The sequence below is a fragment of the Myotis myotis genome, unplaced genomic scaffold, assembly GCF_014108235.1.
Source record: "Myotis myotis isolate mMyoMyo1 unplaced genomic scaffold, mMyoMyo1.p scaffold_m19_p_7, whole genome shotgun sequence".
NCBI lineage: Eukaryota > Metazoa > Chordata > Mammalia > Chiroptera > Vespertilionidae > Myotis > Myotis myotis.
Genome location: NW_023416379.1, coordinates 9064802 through 9086945, shown reverse-complemented (window position 1 = coordinate 9086945; position 22144 = coordinate 9064802). Strand labels below are relative to the sequence as shown.

The following is a 22144-nucleotide window of genomic DNA, read 5'->3' as shown; positions in this document are numbered from 1 at the left end:
CAACCTGCAGTCTCTTGTCCTCACCTGTGAAATGGAAACCATGGCACCTGCTACGTTGGCTTTAAGACAAATGAGAAAAGTACATGAGCTATAAAGCATTGTTGAAATCTTTAGGTTCCTATGGGTTATTGTGCTATTTTTGTTATTTATTTATTTTTAAAATATATTTTTATTGATTTCAGAGAGGAAGGGAGAGCGGGAGAGAGAGATAGAAACTTCAGTGATGAGAGAGAATCATTAATCTGCTGCCTCCTGCATGCCCCCTACTGGGGATCGAGCCCGCAACCCTGGCATGTGCCCTTGACCAGAATCAAACCTGGAACCCTTAAGTCTGCCAGGCCGATTATCCACTGAGCCAAACCAGCTATGTTTTATTGTGTTATTTTTATTTGGCTTAAAATTTTTTTACCTGTAGTCTCAGGATTTAAAAAATGGCCTGAGGGCATGTCTGTATGTCTATTGTTTTTGCAACTGCTGACCTCAATTGCCCAAGCTATCCAGTAGGGAAGATTGCAAATGACCATTTTAGTAATATTTTTATGGAAAAACAATAACTCATATAAAGTTACATACCTCTTTTTTGTTCACTCTGGATAGACTGGCCTTTGAACGATGGGGTCTTTCAACTTGCCCCCCTTCTCTGCATCCACTACCCCCTTCTCAAACTCCCCTTGCCTGGGAACTTAGACCTCAGTGTTACCTTTACTTCCTCTGAGAAGCCCTCCTGACACCCCAGCCTGGGTTAGGGCCCTCAGTTACTGTCCTTTGTTCTATGTGTTCCTCCTTCATGACAACTTCTTTTTTTTTTCCTTTAATTTTTTTAAAAAATATATTTTATTGATTTTTTACAGAGAGGAAGGGAGAGAGATAGAGAGTTAGAAACATCGATGAGAGAGAAACATCGATCAGCTGCCTCCTGCACATCTCCTACTGGGGATGTGCCCGCAACCCAGGTACATGCCCTTGACCGGAATCGAACCTGGGACCTTTCAGTCTGCAGGCCGACGCTCTATCCACTGAGCCAAACCGGTTTCGGCCATGACAATTTCCATAGCTGCGAGTTAGTAATTATTTTTTTTAACTGTCTGCCTTCTATCTTGAGAAGGACCCATTGTCACTTACGCATATTCTACTCAAATATGCATAACTTCTAATCACAAGGAAGCATTAAAGTAAAAGACTTTTTTTAAAATCTGCCTTCCATGGTAGTTTATAAGCTCAAAATGGTGGGGACCACACCTGAGACGTGTTTATTGTTTGTTATATCTCAAATAAGCCTGGAGTGGTGGGTGTGTTAATCATGCATGGTATTCAGGTGAATGAATGAATGAATGAATGAATGAATGAATGAATGAATGAATTGTGTGCATATTTATCTGCTTAACAATAGCTCCTTGTACCTTTTGTAAAGTAGCTGGATCATTCAGATGAATAAAAAAGACTTAAATCTTCATTGTCATCGACCCTCCTTTCTCTGTATTTCTCCTCAAAATGATTTCTTTTTCTTGAAGTTACAGGATTTCTAACTTGGCCGTGAAGACTGAAATTGTTTTGTCTTCCCATAGCTCTTACAGAAGAATGGTCAGCTGTCCACACTCAACGGCTTAGCTGAGCAAGAAGAGCTCACCCCGCAGGAGGGAGTCCTGAATGGCCAGGAGGAGGAAGTCACTGTCCCAGAGGGTAAGTCGCCCTTCCTGGTTCTGAGCAGAACCACAGGGGCTGGAGGGCAAACGACACCTGCAGTGAACCCAGGAGAGGAGTAAACACCGGCCTGGGCAGGATGTGTATATACCGTTATGCTCCCTAGGGGTGGGTGGTGTTGACCAGACAAGCAGTGAATTGGTTACAAAAGGAAATATTTATCTGGCCATTTGGGTAGGCCCTACACTGAGGTTAGGAAGTTATATTCCAATTCTTGGGTACAGGAAGTGAAGTCACATTTCCTCTTTCTTAGCTGTCCTTACCTGGAGCATCATGTTTTTTGTTTTGTGTTTCTACTGTTGCCTTGTCCCAATTACTTGTCTGGTGTCTAATGTGAACCCTTGGAAACGCTGGAGTCCTGCTGCTTTAAGAGTCAGTATCTGCACGTGCACAGATGTGTCAGTAGTGTGCGTTCCCCGCTGGGCGCCTCCCTTTGCCTAAACCATGAGATGTTGTATGCGTATAGCCCTTGAGCCTTGAGATCCTAGAGGGGTGGTTACTGGAAAGCGAGCCTCCCATCACGGAACCAGGGGTTTGATTTCAGCCCATGAGGAGTGGCGAGAACCACACCTTCGTGTCGGAATCAAGCCCCCATGAAGGCCCACATGTGAAGGGCCGCATATTGAAGAACCTGGCTCTGTCCTTGAGTTCTCTTTTCGTCATTCTATTTCGTCATCAGTGAAGGAATAACTTAACACCCACTATCGAAGGATATACATGGATGATTTGGCACAAGGTAAACCGACTCGTGTGTAATGTGAATGAGACAAGTGAATGGGAAAGTCCTGTGAGAGGAGACTGGCCATTGCCTGGGGTACATGAGATCCTTCCAACACGTGGGACCCGTTTTGTTTGATGGCCCCAGAAAACTGCTTCGAGCTGTAGGGTGGGAAGTTTGTCCTGTCTTCCCTTCCAGGTTATTTGGCTGGTCAGACAGTATGACGTGACAAATGAACAGGAGAAAAACAAATTTAATTAGGGACATACAGGGGGTGTGGGGCTCGGGGGTGTATAAAGATAGGAGACACAAAAGGCAGCCAGGTGAGTGAATCTTCTATAACCTCTTGAGCTAGGAAAGGGGTGGGGTCTGGAGATACAAAGGGGAGGAAGGCCGAGGGGATGCTTGGGAAACAGGTTGCTTAGGTGAAACGGGGTTTCTGGTACTAGCTCTCTTACTGGCACTGGCTCCCTTTCCCATGTACATTTAGGCAATTGAGCGTGGAGGTGAAGAGTTTTCCCTGAATCTGCTGGGTTTTGATTGCCTTTAGCTCAAAATAACCCTCTGACCAAAGTGGCATATTGAGAGACTTGCTTTAAGCTAGTGGTTCTCAACCTGTGGGTCGCGACCCCTTTGGCGGTCGAACGACTCTTTCTCAGGGGTCGCCTAAGACCATCCTGCATATCAGATATTTACATTACGATTCATAACAGTAGCAACATTACAGATATGAAGTAGCAACGAAAATAATTTTATGATTGGGGTCACAACATGAGGAACTGTGTTTGAAGGGCCAGAAGGTTGAGAACCACTGCTTTAAGCCCTTCAGTGCTGATCTTCCTATGGCACGATAGGCACAATAGAAAGTTAGGATATAGACAAGTCTCCCAGCAGGAGGGTTTGCATAACCTAGTATAGAGTTTCAAATCATTTCCTCCAAAATAATCGGAAGGGCCCAACCCGGACTCCAAAGTCTCACACTTTGTCCAAATTTGCCAGCAGCAGATTTGGAGCCTTCCATGGCCGAGCCAGTGTGCTGGGGGCTTCAGGGAAGATGAAAACCGCTAAGAAATGGCCCATCACCTATGGTGCTCACCTTCCGGGGAGACAGGAAACTAGTTTGTGGAAGGACAGATGCAGCAGATAAAAATAAGGTGAAGACGGGGTGGTGGTCTAATGAATTCTGCAGGAGATGAGAGCTGCTCCGAGTTCAGGTGGAGCAATCGTTTGAGGCCAGGGGTTAAGATCTGGGGGCTGAGGTGAGGTTGCGTTTAGATGTATGGAGACCGGATGCTGCCAAGGTGAGAAGAATAACAGCCAACACGTCACCAGTTTTTATTATGGGTCCTAACTGTGCCTTTTGTGCATTATGGCCTTAAAAAGTGACAGCACCCCTGTGAGGTGGGCTGATGCCATTCCCAGGATTCAAGCCCATGTCGGCAGATTGCCAAGCTCCAGCTCTCAGCTGCTGTGCTGCTGCTGCGCGGGGCGTGTCCACAGGCTCGCCTATTGGAACTGTGTACTCTGGAGCAAAGGGTAGGATGGAAACCCAGACAGGAAAACAGCCGGCGCTGGGCCCTGAAAGAACGGTGGAGAGTAGAAGGCATTTAGTAGACAGTAGGATCCCTGAAATGTGCCACCGAGGTCGTGCCAGGGTCGGGCTCTTACCTGACGTGTTGTGTGGGATTGATAAGAGAAGGCAGACCGGGCAGGTGCCCACGTTCCCATGTAATCCTTTCTATCTGTGGCATGTTTGCTGGAGGTCTGCTGGCTGTCTTCCTTTAGTCCAGATATGATTTCATTCACTTTTCAGCCATGTGGGTCAACACTGATTGTTCTAGAAAGCGACCTGTCCCCACCCTAGGCTTACTCCATTGTCTCCCTAAGCCCACTCAGGCGTCTGACCCTGGCCTTGGGGCTGCTGAGCAAATAGTAAATGCCTCGTGCAGGAAGAGTGGACGTTCATATACCTCGTCCTTCAAAAGATCCTGAGAAGGCTTGTCATCTTGGAAAGAACACACACACACACACACACACACACACACAGCCAAGGGCTGCCCAGGCCCCCGGAGGCCCTTCCTTTGGGATGAGCTTTCGCTGTTTTAGGCTGAACTGTTTCTCCTGTGAGTTACTGGGTCTCTGAGGCAGCTTGGTACACTTGTTTGTTTGTTTTTTTCTGTTCCCACTTTGTCTACCTGGTAAGGTAAATACGGAGTCCTGATGTTAAATTGTTAAACAATATTTTTTGTGCTTTTTCTCTTGACATCAGTGATGGCCTATGGTTAGATTTCAGAGTTATTTCCAGAAACCCAGTCTACGTGTACACAAAGGCATCATTTGGTTTGGAACACTTACTTGAAGATTCTGGGACCTTGGTTTCCAGCAGTCAACCTCAGGAAGAACAGATCTGACCCATCCTGGTCCCTGGAGGCCTGGCCCACAGTGGGATTTGGTCCTGCCCTGGGTGATCGCATGTTGGGAGAAAACTAGAAACTAGGGGATTCCTGCTGGAGGGTTTTCATCTACAGTGACAATGTTTAGCAAAGCCAGAAGGGAATGTATTTTTGCACTTTGACTTGCTTGCTCTCTATCTGAGACCAGAAATACTGATAATTCAGAACCAGTCCTCTTCCTGTAAAGAAAATGGGATCCTACTTTCTTGTAAATGTTCTTTAAATGATAGAAAAAGGGAACTGCCTACTAAATGTTTTCTAAACTGTGCAGCAGAGTCAGGTATACATGTTTTGGAGGGACCTTCAAGATTATTTAATTTCAAGGGTCACCTTTTAGAGAGTACACACAATTAGAAATATTTACTAAAATGAAAAAAACAAGGAAACCCTGGCCGGGTAGCTCAGTTGGTTGGAGTGTCATCCCGATACGCCAGGGTTGCAGATTGAATCCCCGATCAGGACATACAGGAATCAACTAATTAATACCTCAATAAGTGGAACAACAAACCAGTGTTTCTCTCTCAAATCAATAAAAAAGAAAGAGAAAGAATTCACAACAAATTACTTTAGCCTTGGAGGTTTAATCCTTCTGAATTCTTTTTAGGTGACTTACAATTTATCAAACTGCTGATGTAGAATTGCAGCCCTTTCCCAACTGGAAAGTTCTATTACAATGTGCCCCTCCCAGCATTCTCAGGGGCTGCATAAGTGCCATTAGTTTTGTGGAAAATCTGCTTCTGCCGAAAAATTAAAAAAAGAAAAAAAAGACACGTCTCAACCCAAATTGTCATTTGTACTGTATCTGTGGCTTACATGGTTTTCCATGAATTAAATGCCGGAACAAAAAAAGATTTTTAAAACATTGTATCTTGGTCTGGGTCCAATTTTAGATTTAAAACTTTTGCAAATTAGAACTTTTAGATGAACAAAAGGGCAAAACTCAATCTTAGTATCTGTTGGGCAGATTATTTTTCCCCCAAACAAATGGGAAAATTCAACACTGTGACATTAAAAAATGTAAAGACCCTTCTTTGTTCTGGCAGTAACATATTTGGTTGTTAAAGGACCTAGAGAACTCATCGCTGTATACCAGCAAGCAAGCAATTGTCTCGGGCTTTAATACGTTTGAATTTATTGTTGACAAGGCATCTTTTTTTTTTTTTTGCCTTTCTGCGGAGTAGACACAGCCAACATCGTAAAGCATGTGAGAGCCATGTTTCCTCTCCACCTTTCACAGGTCACGTGTGTTTGTGTGAGCAAATAAACAGTGGTGGTCTTCTTTTGGTTTTGACATGTTTGCTCACACGGGCTTTGTACTGTTTGCACACCCAGAGTGAGGACATTTGCACCAGCAGTTGGATGCTGTGCGCTAGCATTGGCCACTGGGGGCGCTGCTTTCAGAGTATCAGCCCACTAACCAGAGAACAGGCTGTGCTGCCCTCCTCAGAGAATGGTGACCAGGTTGCTCAGGTAATGGGCATGGGGACCACTATTGTATGGCTGCTCTGACCCCAGAGGCAATACTCACCCCAAGAAAAATAAAGACCAGCCTGGCCGGCCTGGCTCAGTGGTTGAGTGTCGACTTATGAACCAGGAGGTCACGGTTCAATTCCTGGTCAGGGCACATGCCCGGTTGTGGGCTTGATCCCTAGTAGGAGGTGTGCAGGAGGCAGCTGATCAGTGATTCTCTCTCATCATTGATGTTTCTATCTCTCTCTCCCTCTCCCTTCCTCTCTAAAATCAATAAAAATATATTTTAAAAAAAAGAAAAATAAAGACCAAAAAGACCCCAAAATGTTGTTGCTTAAAGCAGAAGCTTTTCTGGGGGTGGGTTTCTGACATGTCACAGGATTCTACTTTTCTGGATCTGGATATTTCCCACAGACACAGTAACGAAGGAGCCATTGGCCAGTTATTTAGAAGCTTAACTTGTAACACAATGGAGAATTTCATTTTGCAAATGGTGCTTCTTAGCACCGGCTTGGCGTTTATTAAATTTGCTGTTTGAACCTGCCGGCTCCTGGAGTGCAGGGCCTGTGGGATATGGCAAGGCCATAGGGTTACTGCCAAGCGATCGCAGCCCTCCCTGCGGATCTTGTTACCGTACAGAAAATCCATTCTGGAATCACAAGTAGTTTTTCTTTGCTTTTGATCATTTAAGAACTTTCTGGATAGTGAGTACCCTGAGGGCTGCTCCAGGTGACCCCCTCCCCCCAAATACTTGTTTTTCTCTGAGAGGCTGTTTCTCTACTGGGAAGAAACGTTTTTATGATTCAAACCCTTTTCTATTTCAATTTGGACATAATTGGCACGTTGTTGGTATTTTCATGAAGACATGCCTATTGCCCACATTCCTCATTATTTCTCTCCACATCGCTTGTCAGCATCTGGCATTCCCACATGTCTGTGTCTTACTCACACCTCTGCTAGGGACCGAGGAGGGGTCTAGATGATTCAATCTGGAATCCCCTGGGCCTAGAACAGTGTCTGACACATAGTAAGTGCTCAACAAATATTTGAGTAAATGAAGACACCGTTTAAGTTAGAGTTAACAATATGATACGTTTACTTCTATGGGAGAGGAGGATCTGTTTTTCGCTTTATATCCATGTATTTCCTGCGTAGGTTAGCACGCAGCTTTATACAGTCATCCGTGGCTGCTTTGTGGCATCAGCTCCGACACAGCTGCATGCTGTTCAGTCCTCGCGCTGGGCTCTCGCAGGTGCGTGCTAGTGGTTGCCCAGGTGTTGCCTGGAAACGTGAAATCAGACCCTGACCTGCTCGTGATTAAATGAGGACTCCTGGTCCTCAAATGCTATCTAACGTAAGTGCTCAATACACAAAGAGAGGGGTTTTTGTTTTCCCTACTCTGGTATTTCGAGTACAATATTATTGCATGACAGTTTCTCAAGCTGTATCCTGTTTTGTAATGTTTTGAAAACGAGGGAGAACATTCACAAAATAGGCCTTGAACTTGACAAAAGTACGACAGTGTGCAGTTTCTGGGAGCGGTTTTAATCCATTCCCCGCTCTGTAGCGATGTTCTTAGCATGCCTCTCTGAAATTACTTATGTCATTGACAAATTTTGGGTATAATATTCTAGTGCTTTCATCTTTAAAGAAACACAGATTTTGTTGTTGTTGTTGTTAGTAATTAACAGTCAAGCTGTATGGAGAAGACTTTTTCCCTCTGAACTGCATCCAAGTCTGACAGTGCAATGAACCTTAATTTTTCCTTCTAGCTTAAAAAATGGGGGTAGGGCCGAAACCAGTTTGGCTCAGTGGATAGAGCATCGGCCTGCGGACTGAGAGGTCCCAGGTTCGATTCCGGTCAAGGGCATGTACCTGGGTTGCGGGCATATCCCCAGTGGGAGATGTGCAGGAGGCAGCTGATCGATGATTCTCTCTCATCGATGTTTCTAACTCTCTATCTCTCTCCCTTCCTCTCTGTAAAAAATCAATAAAATATATTTAAAAAAAAAATGGGGGTAGGGAAGGTAGAAGGAATAAGATCTTTATTCATTCTCCCTCCCTTTTATAAATCACTTCATGCCACCGTGTAACCTTGATTTGAACACATCCCTTTATCTCTCTGAGCGTCAGTTTCCACCTGTGACATGAGTCTTTTCATCCATCTGAAATGCTATGATCGAGTAACCTCAGAATTTGGTAATAATATAGGCATTAGAAACCAATGATGGGTTGGCCGCTGACGACACTGAAGTGACCTTGAGTGGGTGGGAATCTACTTGATAATTTCTTTGTGCCTCTTTATAAGAACACCTTTATGCTTTTTCTCTTTAGTCTGGTCTTAAAAGCCATCTCCTAGATTTGAAGTTTTCATTTGATGAACAAAAAGTTCAAGAGGGGAAAATTTATTGGAGAATGTCCCCTTGTGTACTCATTTAGGTATGAAAGAAAGAGAAGTAGTTTCATAAATGTGTCTACAGGTAACATGTCTTCCCCTCAACCCCCCGCATATGGGAGAAGATGGGAATTATGTAATAGGGGTTGGTTATGGCCCAGGATGGGTGAAAGGTGTTGATAAATGCCATACCTACTTGCCCTAAAGACTGCCAGCCAATCTTTAATTACTGCAGAGACTTATACGTGGCTAACGTTTAGAGGTTACTTCACTCCTTCATGAGTAGCGTTGATGCTCTGGTCCATTTGAGGAAGAGCATTGATGAGACAGCCTATGGGCTTGTCCAGATAATAAACCAAGATTCAGACCCTTTCCCCTGAGAGAATGAGGTGGCCCACGATGAATGGCTCCCTAACTGTGACTAAGCCACTAATGAAAACAGTGAGTTATTTCAGCCAATTAACTTATTTAATGAACATTCTGTTGGTGTTTTCTCAGAGATCGACTCCGCCCCAGTTTCACCTACTATAGCCACTCCTAATGGTTCTACCCTGAGATGCCCTAGAGCTCAGTGCCCCCATATTATATGAAAGGATGGCTTCATAACTTCCAGAAGACATATTCTCTGGGCTTAAACTTTACAACTTTTTAGCGTATCAATGGAGTCTTATTCCTGAGTAGCATACTTTGGATTTTTCCCAACTACTTGTGTAGCGAAAGTGTCAGTACCCTGCCGATGTCCACCTCTTACCTCCAGTGTTAACAGTGCCTGTGTTACGTACTTGGGTGAAAAGCGATATGTGCTAGATTTAATTAATGGACGAACGGGTTGCCTGAATGTGTCTTTGTGTGGCCTTGCAGTATTTAGGCTGACACCAAACACAAGGCAGCTATCCTGCTGTGTTCCCTTGCTAGAGCTGCCATGATGAAAGGCCACAGAATGGGTAGTGTAAACAACAGAAATTTATTTATGTATCTATTATTTATTTAAAATTTTTTAAAAATATTTTTATTGATTTTTAGAGAGAGGGTGGGGGGAGGGGGAGGAGAGAGAGAAACAGTGATGTGAGAGGGAAACATGAGAGGGAAACATGGATTGGCTGCCTCCTGCACACCCTCTACCGGGGATCAAGCCCGAAACCTGGCATGTGCCCTGACCGGGAATTGAACCAGCGACCTTTCTGTGCACAGGATGACACCCAACCAACTGAGCCACACCGACCAGGGCCAGAAATTTATTTTCTCTCAGTCTGGAAGCCGGGAAGTCCAAGATGAAGGTGTCATCACGTTTAGTTTCTCTGAGGTCTCTCTTTTGGGAGGGGACACAGTTCAGCCCAGAGCACCTGCCTTCACGAGGGACCAATGAAAAGTCAGGTGGAAGGGGACGTGCGGCTGTCTATCCAGGCTCCTGCCCCCAGGTCGGAGACTGTCCTGCCTAAACACTGGAAGGTCAGGGGGTTTCTCTATAAAAGGAAGCCAGCGCCCTACTGCCCTGCTCTGCTCCCAGCGCTGCCTTCTGGAACAGATCCCCTCCCTTCTCCACACGGCAGCCCTCTAAATATTAGAACACATTCATCATGTCTTCTCTTTCATCTTTTCTTCCCTAGGCAAAACATCTCCAGAGAAAATAAGTCCCACATTAAAAGAACAGTGCCAGGGCTTATATATATATTTCAAATATGAATGTGTGTGATGGAAGCTTGCCAAGCATAGCTGCGTTTCAATGTCAACATTCCTGCTCCTTAAGAATAGTCTCTCAAAAAAAAAGAAAAAAAAAAAAGAATAGTCTCTCTCAAACTCTATAAACAGTGAGAACAACTTAGTTTGCTTCACACCAAGAACGATTACGTACCGAAAGAATTGGTCAGAGGAGCTCAGTACATTGAGGGAGACTATACAAGAGAGACCTCTTACCAAGGATGTTGGTACATGAGCCAAAGCCAAAAAGAATGAAGTATTAGTACACGTCGGTATGTATTTCTACTGCTGGAAATACCGCTCACCCTTTCGGTACTTCACTCACCATGATCGTAAGCTCAGCGCCTTACCTGATACAGCAGCTAGAAGTGAGAGCAGGAGAAGTCGCACTTTCCAAGTAACTGTTCCTTGTCCATGGAGTGGCAGAGTCACAGAGCCAGGGCTGGCCCCTCAGCCAGCCTCCCGCGGAGTCCCCGAGATGAACCGCAGGCTCTGTGGCTCACTGTCCAAACCCAGTGAGTGAACTTCTTACAAAAATGCAACGCTTGCCTCATGCTTGTCCAGCCTTGGCCCGGAACATTCCCAGGTGTGTTCGTTTGCATTCAGTGTTCGAACACAGGAGTCAGTCAGTCAGGCTGATGCTGTTCTGCGTCTTAATCCCGGGACAGCGCGGAGGGTCCTGTCCATCCTTCGCCCTCAGCCCCCTGAAGATCCTATAACGACGGGTGCCGTGTGAATCCGTTAGTCATCCTGCTGGGTTCTCCTGACCACGTTCAGTCCACAGACGCATGCACTTCACTCTAGGGAAGTGGTTTTCTTCTTTTCCTTTCTCTGTTCTCCTTGCGGAATTATCATTGTTCAGATTTTAGACTTTCTAGATGGGGCCAAAGTAAAACCTTTTTTTCTACTTTTTATCTCTTCGTATTTGGCTCTGTGTTTTGGGAGCATGTCCTCAAGACTAGGGTTCATTTTGCTTATCTATATGGTTTGTTTTTGTTACTATATTTTTAATTTCTTTTTTGAAGTATCCTATTTTTTTTCTGGGCTCCAGGATCTTTTATGTCTCTGAGGATTTCTTTTAAAAGTTTATTTCTCTGCAAAGTCTCCTTAAAAGTTGGTGGGAAAAAATAACAGATTTGAACATGCTAACTCAAATTAAGAGACAATGCAAAAGACAGCTGTAAGCATTAAATCTCTGAATAGGAATTGAATTCCTTGCTACTTAAGAAGTCATCTGCAGTCCAACCCTGTGACCTTTATGTAGTGGCTGCACCAAGGGAGGACGCCTGCCTAGGAGGTGGGAGTGTTTACTGTAGGATTTGGGTTTGTGCTCCTGAGAAAACAAAGGGACCAGCTCTGGATTGGACACTGCAGAAGTTTGGGTAATCCTGTAACTGGGTCATTTCTTCCCAAGAGTCAGGGAGATTAAACTGTCATTGGGAAAGAAGTTAGCAGAAAGAGGAGGGATGCTCAGTTTGTTTGTAGGTCCAGTGTGTGCTCTGGCCATATGTGGCTGTTGAACACGTTAGATGTGGCTAATCATATTAGAGGTGTGCTCACCTGGAGATTTGAAGACTTAGTACAAAAAAAGGATGTAAAATTAATCATTTTCCACATTGCGTACATGTTGACAGAACATTATGGATACATTGGGAGAAAATCAAATATATTAAAATTAACCACGAGTGTTTTTTATTCTTTTCGATGAGATGACTAGAAAATTTGGAGTCACCTGTGGCTTGCTTGGGGCTCACATTGTAAGTCAAGTGGAGAGCTGTGGGACAGAGGGGTTGGGTCGCTGGTCACCATTTCTTCCTGGCCTGACCCTGCAGCTTGCCCCTCCCTCCCACTCCTTTTGGTTATGGCTTCAGGCACATGAAAGATTGTTTCTCTTGGAGAAGTGAGCCGACTCTCAGGTTGATTGCTTCTAGCACAAGATGATGCTTCTCTTATTAGGATGCATTTCTGAAAAAATGATGATAAAGGCACATGCTTGCTTTTTATAGAGAACACTAGAGGCCCAGTGCACGAATTCATGCATGGGTAGGGTCCCTTGGCCTGACCACAGATCGGGGCCAATCAGGGCCTGCGGGCTGAGGGGTGGAACCATGGGAGGTTGGCTGTGGGAGCACACTGACCACCAGGGGGCAGCTCCTACATTAAGTGTCTGCCCCCTGGTGTTCAGTGTGCATCATAGCGACCGGTCGTTCGGTCACTTAGGCTTTTATATATATATAGTTTTTTTAAAGGCTTCTTTAAAATGAGGCTTACCTATATTCAAAGAGGTATTTCTCAACCTTCTTTTCACGATCACTCCCCTAAGGAGTCTCCTGAGACATTTTTTTCCTAATTGTTCCTCCTTAAAATTTTAATAGCATAGATACACTATGTATCTGTTTATGTTATATATCTGTATCTGTGCTTCACACATAAAGAGTTAACTTTGGGAGGTGGGGGAGGGCTGGAAGGGATTAATGGGGGGAAAAGGGACATCTGTATTACTTTCATCAATAAAGATAGCCTGGTCAGCATGGCTCAGTGGTTGAGTGTCAACCTATGAACCAGGGGTCATGGTTCGATTCCTGGTCACATGCCAGGGTTGCAGGCTTGATCTCCAGTGTGAGGCATGCAGGAGGCAGCTGATCAATGAGATTTTTCTCATCATTGATGTTTCTATTTCTCCCTCTCCCTTCCTCTCTGAAATCAATTAAAATATATATTAAAAAATAAATTGAAAAAAAATAATAAATAATTATTTTTTTTTAGCCTCCTCTCTAGGAACCCATTTGCACCCATTGGAGGCAGCTATTGTCAACATGATTTACAATGCTGACCAGGATGTGTTAAAACTGGCATTTTCCTCCACCAAGAGAATAAATGATACAGTTTTTGCGGGAAAGCAAATTTTTGATATGTATAGAACCTTAAGACTTTTTTTTACATTGTATTCCCACTTCTGACAGTCTTAAATGCAAAGATTTTTGCCGTATTACTTGTAATAGCCAAACAACAGGGAAATGGTTAAATAAAAGGATGAGTCATTAAAAACTAAAAAAAAAAAAAAAAAAAAAAAAAAAAAAGGAATGCATGATTTAAAATAAGCCGAACAGCTAACATGTACTCTGCTTCTAGAACACACTCAGAAGTGCGGGCGTTAACCTTTATTTGCACCTCAGAATAACATTAGCTTGGGTGGTATGTTTACTCTCCCGCCAGCTGAAACCCAGGGACATTTGCCCCCGGCCACACAGCTCTCAGGAGAACCAGGCCGGGAAGGGGAAGCCAGCTTTTCAGACCTTGGGGCCTCCGGACCACCCAGAGACAGGTGTTCAGCCTTCAGATGAGCAGAGCACTCCAACACAGGCCACTGGGGTAGCACTCCTTCCTGATCACGGATCTGACCCAGCCTGGTAGGGAAGCAGGTTTTTCCTGATTGCCTGACTTTAAAAAGATCGCACTCTGACTCTCATCTGATTTCAGCCTGCTGACATTGACGTCCGTGACTGGGGAGTTTAAGATCCTGGTTTAGGCCGCCTTGCACTTTTGATAGACATCGGAGGTTCAGGGCCCTGCGATGCTGGGCCCCCCGGACCACCCCCCACTGGCCAGGTGTCCAGTGTGCTTCGGTCTCACCATAAGAGTGACAGCGGGTCATTTAGGAGATTAGTAACATGTAGGGAAATTCTGAGACAAATTGCCCATGATTTCATTATGGTTGGCTTTTTTTCCCAGGTCTCTTTATCATATATATATATATATATTTTTTAAAAGCAAAATTAGGACTATATGGAATATATAATTTTATCCTGCATCTGCCCTGAAGAGGTGTAGATTTATAAATCACAAATATTCCACTGAGGAGTTCGATATACACTTTCCTACCATTGGGACACTTAGGTTCTTACATATTATACGTCCCGAGCAGTAGACATTCTCATACATAAATCTCTACCTCTCATTTGGCATATTTCATAGGCATAGAATTGCCAGATCAAAGAGTGTAAAATAGGTGGACTTGATAAAAAGGAGACATAATACTTATTTTATGTCACTTCTGTTATTTGGATTGTGTTTTTAAGTATTTGTTTTTCCTTTGCTTTCTTTAAATTGCCTTGGTCAGTGCTTTTAAGTCCCTTTAGCTCTTCTGTTGTATCACAACTGTCCCTTTGAGGAACTAGTCTCCTGATTATTTGTCTTGAGGATTTTGAGTCAAAATATCCGTGTCTGTATAAACATGTCCAATTCAACTGGACCAGCAAATTCAGTTAGCTGGTATTTGTCTGAGTTGGTAGCACAGTGAGAGAGACCTGAAAATATGCTGAGCCCAGGAGAGCTGCCCGGCCTGTGCCATTTATTTTATTTTTTTTAATATATTTTTATTGATTTCAGAGCAGAAGGGAGAGGGAGAGAGAGATAGAAACATCAATGATGAGAGGGAATCATTGATCAGCTGCCTCCTGCACGCCCCCTACTGGGGATTGAGCCCACAACCCGGGCATGTGCCCCTGGCCGGAATCAAATCGGACCCTTCAGTCCTCAGGCTAAAGCTCTATCCACTGAGCCAAACCAGCTAGGGCCAGCCTGTGACATTTAGGTGTCATTTAGATTCATTGTATATATTCATCTCCTCGTTCATAGTTTTCCAGTTTGCAGCAGTTTTGTTTTTATTTTTTTTTCTCTATTTTTGAGAGAGAGAGAGAAAGAGAGAAAGAGAGAGAGAAATATTGATTGGTTGCCTCCCGCATACACCTGACCAAGGATAGAACCTGAAACCTGGGTATGTGCCCGACTGAGAATTGAACCTGACACCTTAGGCAGCGGTTCTCAACCTGTGGGTCTCGACCCCTTTGGTGGTTGAACGACCCTTTCACAGGGGTCGCCTAAGACCATCCTGCATATCAGATATTTACATTACAATTCATAACAGTAGCAACATTACAGTTATGAAGTAGCAACGAAAATAATTTTATGGTTGGGTCACAACATGAGGAACTGTATTTAAAGGGCCAGAAGGTTGAGAAGCACTGCCTTAGGGGAAAACACTTTTTTTTGTCATCTATTTTGTTGGTAAACATTCTCCCATAACTTTTGCTTTGGGTGATAATGTCATCCTCTAAGAGTTCTGATTTAACATAAGCAGGAAAACGGAATGGCAGTGGTTATAAAAGTAGGTTGCCTGCTCTGTGCACTGACCTTAGGTGCCATCTTTATTCCTGCGTTTGTCCTGATCGAGGACTTGACCGGTGACTTTTCTTTTTAAATCCAGACACATGGAGGCTTAGGGAGCAGCTAGGCCACACACCTGTGGGTGACCACCCTTAGAGGTGGGGAACAGAGGGGAACTGTCTGCTAAGGGAGCCAACGGCTTTCTGCACAGCCTCTTTAAGAATAGCAAGTCAGTTGTGCTAGCGTCTTTACCAGTGTCATCAAAATAAATTAAAAGTTGAGGTGACAACTGAGCGGCAACACATCTGCCTTTTTAAATGTTGCTTTGGACCTAAACTTGGTAACTAGCGAAGCATCTTCCTACCCAGCTCAGGGAACAGCTGCAGCTCCTCCTGTTGTTAGAAGTCACACTTTGGGGATGGAAGGAGCGGATGGCGCGAGGTCACATCGGTGCGTGCACCCGGAAGTGGAACGTGTGTCCTGCACAGGTGACACCCAGTGAAAGGAAGCCCTGTGCTGTCCCCAGCAGCTGGAGTTGAGAGCTTGGGAACTGAGGCCTCAGACCCTGGAGGTAGCCAGGCCTCCTGGGACAAGTCTGGGAGGGGACACAGAGTGTGGGCTCCACCTAGGGACCCAGTGTGTGGGCTGATCCCCATACTTGGGAAGGCTACAGGCCACTCAGCTAATGGTCACAAATGTAGCCTCCAGAGCCGGCTTTATCCGTGATCAGCACAGCCACAGGGCTGGGGCTGGGGGCATGGCGGGATGGAGGCGGGGGGGGGGGGGGGGGGGGGGAGGAATGCGGAGCTAATGTGTGGGCTGCAGAGGGACCATTAGCACCAGCAGCATCTCTCACTCACCTATTGTAATGGAAGGAATTTGTGAACCAGAGTGAAGGCTCCTTCATGGAGGATAACAGGTTAGGAAGCTGGGAGGTGGCTCACTCTGAGCAACAGCTCCCCGTTGCCACGTGGATTTTGGGCCCGGCTGGGCATCTGCCGGGGTAGAAGAGGGAAGTCAGGTCTATGGAGAGGATGAGGCTGGTTTTTGTTAAAAGGTCAGATAGCCAGCAAGGAAGCTTTCCTAACTCTGTTCAGTTTAGGCCTGAATGTGGTGCATAGCGCCCCCTCGTGGCCAGAAGGAGCTGAGACTTCTGTATTAGTTTGTTTTTTCTTGATAAACCCACACCACCCTGTTACACCCATGCCCCCCACCTTCCTCCCTGCCCCTAGGAGTAATGAACAAGATCTTCGCGGTCTAAAGAAAAGAGAAATCATAAAACCATTGTTTTGTTTGCTTAGAGGAAGAGCCTGTATTAATAAGGTCAGAAAGGCAGGGCATGAGGAGATGAATAGGAAAAGGATGAAAAGAAGGAAATTGACCCAGGAGGCCTAAATGGGCCCACCCTAACCGGAGATTGGCATACAAAAAAGTGTGTCAAAATTATGAGAGCACACCGACTCTTTTATCAGTTACCTTGCGTCTTTATATAGAGAACAAAGCCGAAGTTTCGGTGAAAAAGAATTTAAGAATGTAGGGCTGCCTGCCTTGGCTGGGTGGCTTAGTTGGCTGGAGTGTCCTCCCTTACACCACAAGGTTTCTGGTTCGATTCCTGGTCACAGCACATCCCTAGATTGTGAGGGTTAAATCCGCGCTGGGGGTGCATAAGGGAGGTGATTGACCAATATTTCTCTCTCACATTAATGTTCCTTTTCTCTCTAAAATCAATAAAAACATACCCTTGATTGAAGATTTTTCAAAAAATTAGGGCTGCCTAAAATGTTCTGAATTTCTAACATAGGCTCCGGCTGATTCCCCTGCTGTGTGCCTGGCTGTCAGAGGAGTGATAGTGTCTGTGTGTTGTTATGTGGCACCGTTGGATCTAAAAGTCTAGCTTAAAGCCAAACAGACTGAATGCTCGCGTATTTGGGCTTTTTTAAAAGTTGCCTTGATCAAGGGTTGAAGACACAAAGTTTGCCTTGTAACAGCCCTTCTCAGAGAGTCCGGGAAACAGGACACCAGCCCCCAGACCCGTGCAACGTGTGTGTGGAACAGATGGCGAAACAGCACGCACCCCAGGTGCCACAAAGGAGCCGTGTTTTGCACCTCACCAGCTTTTAAACAAACAGAAGGGCGCAGAACGCTATTAAAAACGCCAGCAGAACTTCCTATCTGTGCGGCTATTCCCGTAATCATGTTAAAAGCCGAGATACAGAACTAACGGGGTGCCAGGAATGAAGTCATGGTTTAGATAAAAACGCTGCTGACTCGGGGTCCTGTTGGCCCCGGCAACTTTTAAACCCTCCCTGGGTGTGTGCAGCGCCTCACTGACCACGAGCCGCCCCGCGCCGGGGAGGGCTGCTCTCCTGGCAAAGGAAACCCGCGACTCCAGTCCCCGGGCGGCGGCGGCGGCGGCGGCGGCGGCGGCGAGGGCGGGGCCAGGCCCGGCGGCGGGCCGAGGGTGGGGCCGCCTATAACTGCCCGCAGCGCGCATCCTCCCGCTTTGTGCTGCAGCTCCCCGGCACCTGGGGAGGGTGGCTTGGCGCTGAGTTCTCTGATCAGAGCCAGACCGCACGGTGTGGGCGCCACCCCGGCCGCTGCCGCAGCGGGAGGAGCTGGTCACCATGCTGGGGATCATCACAATCACAGGTGAGGCGGGCAGGGCCCGGGCAGGTGGAGTGAAGGCCGCCTCCCCTCTGGCCTGCATTTGCGGGGGGACCTGGAGGACCTACTGGTGGACGTGTGATTCTCTCGGGGCTCTGACTTGATAGGAAGCGCGTTCTCCATGGTTCAGTAAGAACCTAACAAGCCTAATGGGTTCTTGTTGCCCATGCAGGAATCTTCCCACTGTGTCTAGGGGAGATCTGGAAGGTATTTTGTTGGGGACTGTCCCCTTCATTGGGGTGAAGTTCCAAATAGGTTGCGACAGCCTAATCACTTGCTGTCATGAAATATTAAATCCCTGTTTTTGAGAAATTGTAATGTCTGTATGTGGACCTGCTTATTTGGAACTCCCCAGGAAGGGTCCGCAGCGATTTGGGGGACGGAAATGTTAGCACTGGTCTGAGTGGCGGTTTCAGTAAAGAAATAGACACTGGAAAATTGGGGGCCAGCCGGTAGCAGCAGGTAGGCAATGGATAGTACAAAACGAAAGCTTGCTTTCTAGAAGGCTGGCTCAGCAGGACTGATATTATTTGGTACCTACCTCCGGCCAGTGGGTGACATATGTCAGACTTGCAGCTTGTACTTGTAGCCCCTCTAACTTGGTTTTCATCACGTGGTGACCGCTTAGGAACTGCCTGTTTCCTCCCCTCTCCTGTCCCCCCGCCGTCCAGAGCGTGAAACTCCTTTCACTCACTCAGGTTTACAAGACCAGCTCTTCTCTGTATATTGGAGGTCATCGCTGGCCAAAGCTACGTTTTCTTTCTATAGAAGAATTTTTAGGACTTACCTTTTCCCCCCCTCAGTGTAATTGCTTCTGCAAAGCCTTGTCCTCTTAAAGAATTTTAAGTACATGTGAAAGGTTAGCCAAACACAAACCATCTCTCACTTCCTATAGATTAGCTTGTTTACTTTGAGGTTTCCTTCCCCCAGTTAACTTGCCGAGACTTTGTATCCTCTATCTGGCCTGCAGATTTGCATGGTGCTTAGAAGTGATCATGACATAGACTATACAAGACTATACAAATTTAAGATTTAGAAACACAAGACTCGGTTTTTTCCAGATCACTTCTTTTCCTGTGAATGAAATATACAAATGCCCCACCCTGAGAGAGGCTGCCTGGGCTGTGGTCTGTGGGCCACAGCTGGGGGTGGGGCTCCTTTTTCTGCGTGCTTTTTGTATATACAGCCTGGCCTTTATTATAGTCACTACTTGATTGTCATGGGCTGAGTTTCTTATGGGAAAGGAAGGTAGTCCTATTTAGCACGAGCCAGAAGTTAAACTTAGGGAACTTGAGGGGGCTTTTACAAATTGGTTCAGATCATCCCAGTGGAATAATAGGTGATCTGAAGTGGTTGGTGAAGGACTGAGCTCTAATTTTGAAGGCAACCTAATTTTTAAAGTAACTGGCTCCATTGCTTTCCGAGTTTTACTTCTATTACAATGGAGAATGTGACAGAAGTTAGTACCTTTTTTCTGGTAATAAGTGCATAGGATGTACTGTACAATGCTCAATTGTTATGTCATTCAAAGACATCAGGTTCATCTGTTTATTGAGCTAGAAACATAGTATGTAGTTTCACTTTTTTAAATGCAACAGCTGTGCTGAAATTTTTTTTATCATTAACACTTGAAATAATAAAATAGGCTTCATTTATTAAAAAAGAAAGAAAAGAAAAAAGAAAGTGCATAGGAAATCCTAACTCTAAAAAGTATAACAGCAAATAAACATTTCGCAGTTGAAAAGGGGAATTTCAACCGTCTTTTTTTTTTTTTCCTTCTGTAACTTTTCCTGATGAGGAAGGTTTATAGCCAGTTGTCTTTATATAGCTGGTCAGAATCTTGAAAAGCAATGAAGAGTTTTATAGTTGGCATTCAGGATTAATTAAATATCAGATTACTCACCTAAATGTGAGTTATTCCAGTCCTCTTTAGCACTACGTTACGCAAGGAGCCTTTAAGTTTCACAATTACTAGGCAGGGAACAGGATGATGACATGTTGGTAGAATTACTTAGGAATGAGCTTTCATTTCTGAAAAGCAGGGAAAAGCTGAAGGAGCTGACCACCCTCCCCGACCCCACACCCACCATCGAAACGGGGGCAGCAGGACTTGAATGATAAACGATTGAGCCTTCACATTACATGGTATGGCCTTTCTTGAGGTCTTTCCCTCATATCACCTTAGCAATAACTTAGCTTAAAATCTAGAAAATAAATGATTTGATATGATGAGGAGAGATGTCGTCTCCTCCCCCCACTTATCAATGGTGTGCTAGGAAAAAAAAAATCTTTTTGAATTAGGGAACTCACACACAGCGAGACTAACTAAAGTACCATGAGGAATTAGGGCAACGTTCTTTAAATCTAAAGTAAACTGTTGAAGAAAGACTCCTCCCGCATTCAGGCAAGGTCTCGATGATTTATCACGCATTTCTCTGTGCAAGTCATTTTCCAGGATGAAATAAAAACCCTTCCCCTGGCTGCTTTTATCTGCCATGGAGGCAGAGTATAGTTGTCCAGCAACTTGGGGGACAGAGAATCGATACCCGCACAACTGTGAGCGTAATAATAATAATAACTGCCACTTGCAAGTGCCCACTCTGTGGCCCTGACCGTTATTCCTCACAACAACCCTGCGAAAAGGCGGGGCTTTAACTCCCCTTTCATCCCGAAAACCAAGTTCCTCTTGTCCCACAGAAGCGTCAATGCCGAGTAACTCGTCCAGGGCCCCTTTCTTCTTGTGTAGGATGCGCCCATGGAACGCCATGTGAGGCCAGGGGGTGGCGACCTGTGTGCTCCTGTGGTGGGTTTGGCTTATCTGAGTTTTAATCCCAGTTAAACACCTCCCCTTGGGGGCTTTGTGGTTAGTGAGCCCTAAAACAAGGGGCGTTGGGTGTGTGGGATCTGATGGATTTAGAATGCAGAGAATTCCTGGAAGCGTTCCAGGACAATGCTGCAACTCGTAGGGGAAAGTTAACCAGCTCCAGATGTCACCGCCAGCAGTCCCCGATGTGCCTGGGGAAGGAGAGCGCTGGTTACACTAGTCTTCACCATTACGTGAGTGAGATAATAAAAGAAAAACAAATGCGTGAAAGCACCTTGTATGTACGCTATTTTAAAAATCACTTCTTGTTATATCACACTGTTCGTGTTGAAGTGTTTTGAAATAAAATTCAAACGAGGTAAAAAGAAAAATCACTTCTTGCTTTCATGTAACAGGACGACGCTCCAACCCACTGAGCCACCCGGCCAGGGATGTGCCCCGCATCTTTTAGGCTGTTCTTTTGACTCCATTTGCTCACCGAGCTGTAATCTCTAACTCATCCGGAACCTGTGTGCAGACAGCACAGGAAAATACCTTACAAAAGGTTTCTGCTAACACACAAACTGGGTCATGGGTGGGAGAGATATGGTTCCTTGGAGATCTCTGCCTTCAGCCAGACCTGGGTAATGTGGGCTGACCTGGCTGTACATTTGGGGTGGGAAAGTGAGGAAGGAGTTTAACACAGAAAAGAGGGCTTCAGCCACATCTGATCTGCACTCAGTCCAAAATGGGGTACAGAATCTAGATCTTTACTTAATGCAAAGAGGCGAGAGGGATGCCTGTGCCCCGCTTTTTCCCCCTTGAAATGTTTATGTTGGGTGTTAAAGAGGTAAAATTAGGTGCAATATGGCATTCGGCTTTCAGAGTTTGAGAGGATCCCTGAAGGGTATGTCTGGGGGTTCCGCAGGCCTTCTGGTGCTGAGGTCCTGGGAAAGGTGGCTTCCTGTTGGGAGAGCCGAAAGCTGCTCGCTGCTGCCCTCTTCTGTTCGAAAACATGTAGGGCTTTGGACCAGGCAAGGCTTTGCGTGTGGCAGTGAAAAACTGGACGGACGTAC

At 45.4% G+C, this 22144-nt stretch overlaps 1 protein-coding gene across 4 annotated transcripts in view; it reads left to right on the top strand.

The window, feature by feature from the left end:
* The window catches only part of AKAP12 (A-kinase anchoring protein 12), a 75635-nt gene that overhangs the window by 39024 nt on the left and 14467 nt on the right, over positions 1-22144 (top strand). For 3 of the 4 annotated variants that reach the window (XM_036316409.1, XM_036316407.1, XM_036316408.1), the window contains one exon: positions 1566-1680. In XM_036316409.1, coding sequence (XP_036172302.1) covers positions 1566-1680 — 115 coding nt within the window. Of the gene's footprint in view, positions 1-1565; positions 1681-18116; positions 18251-22144 lie in introns of those variants that run through there. The other variant, XM_036316410.1, reaches the window with a different exon arrangement.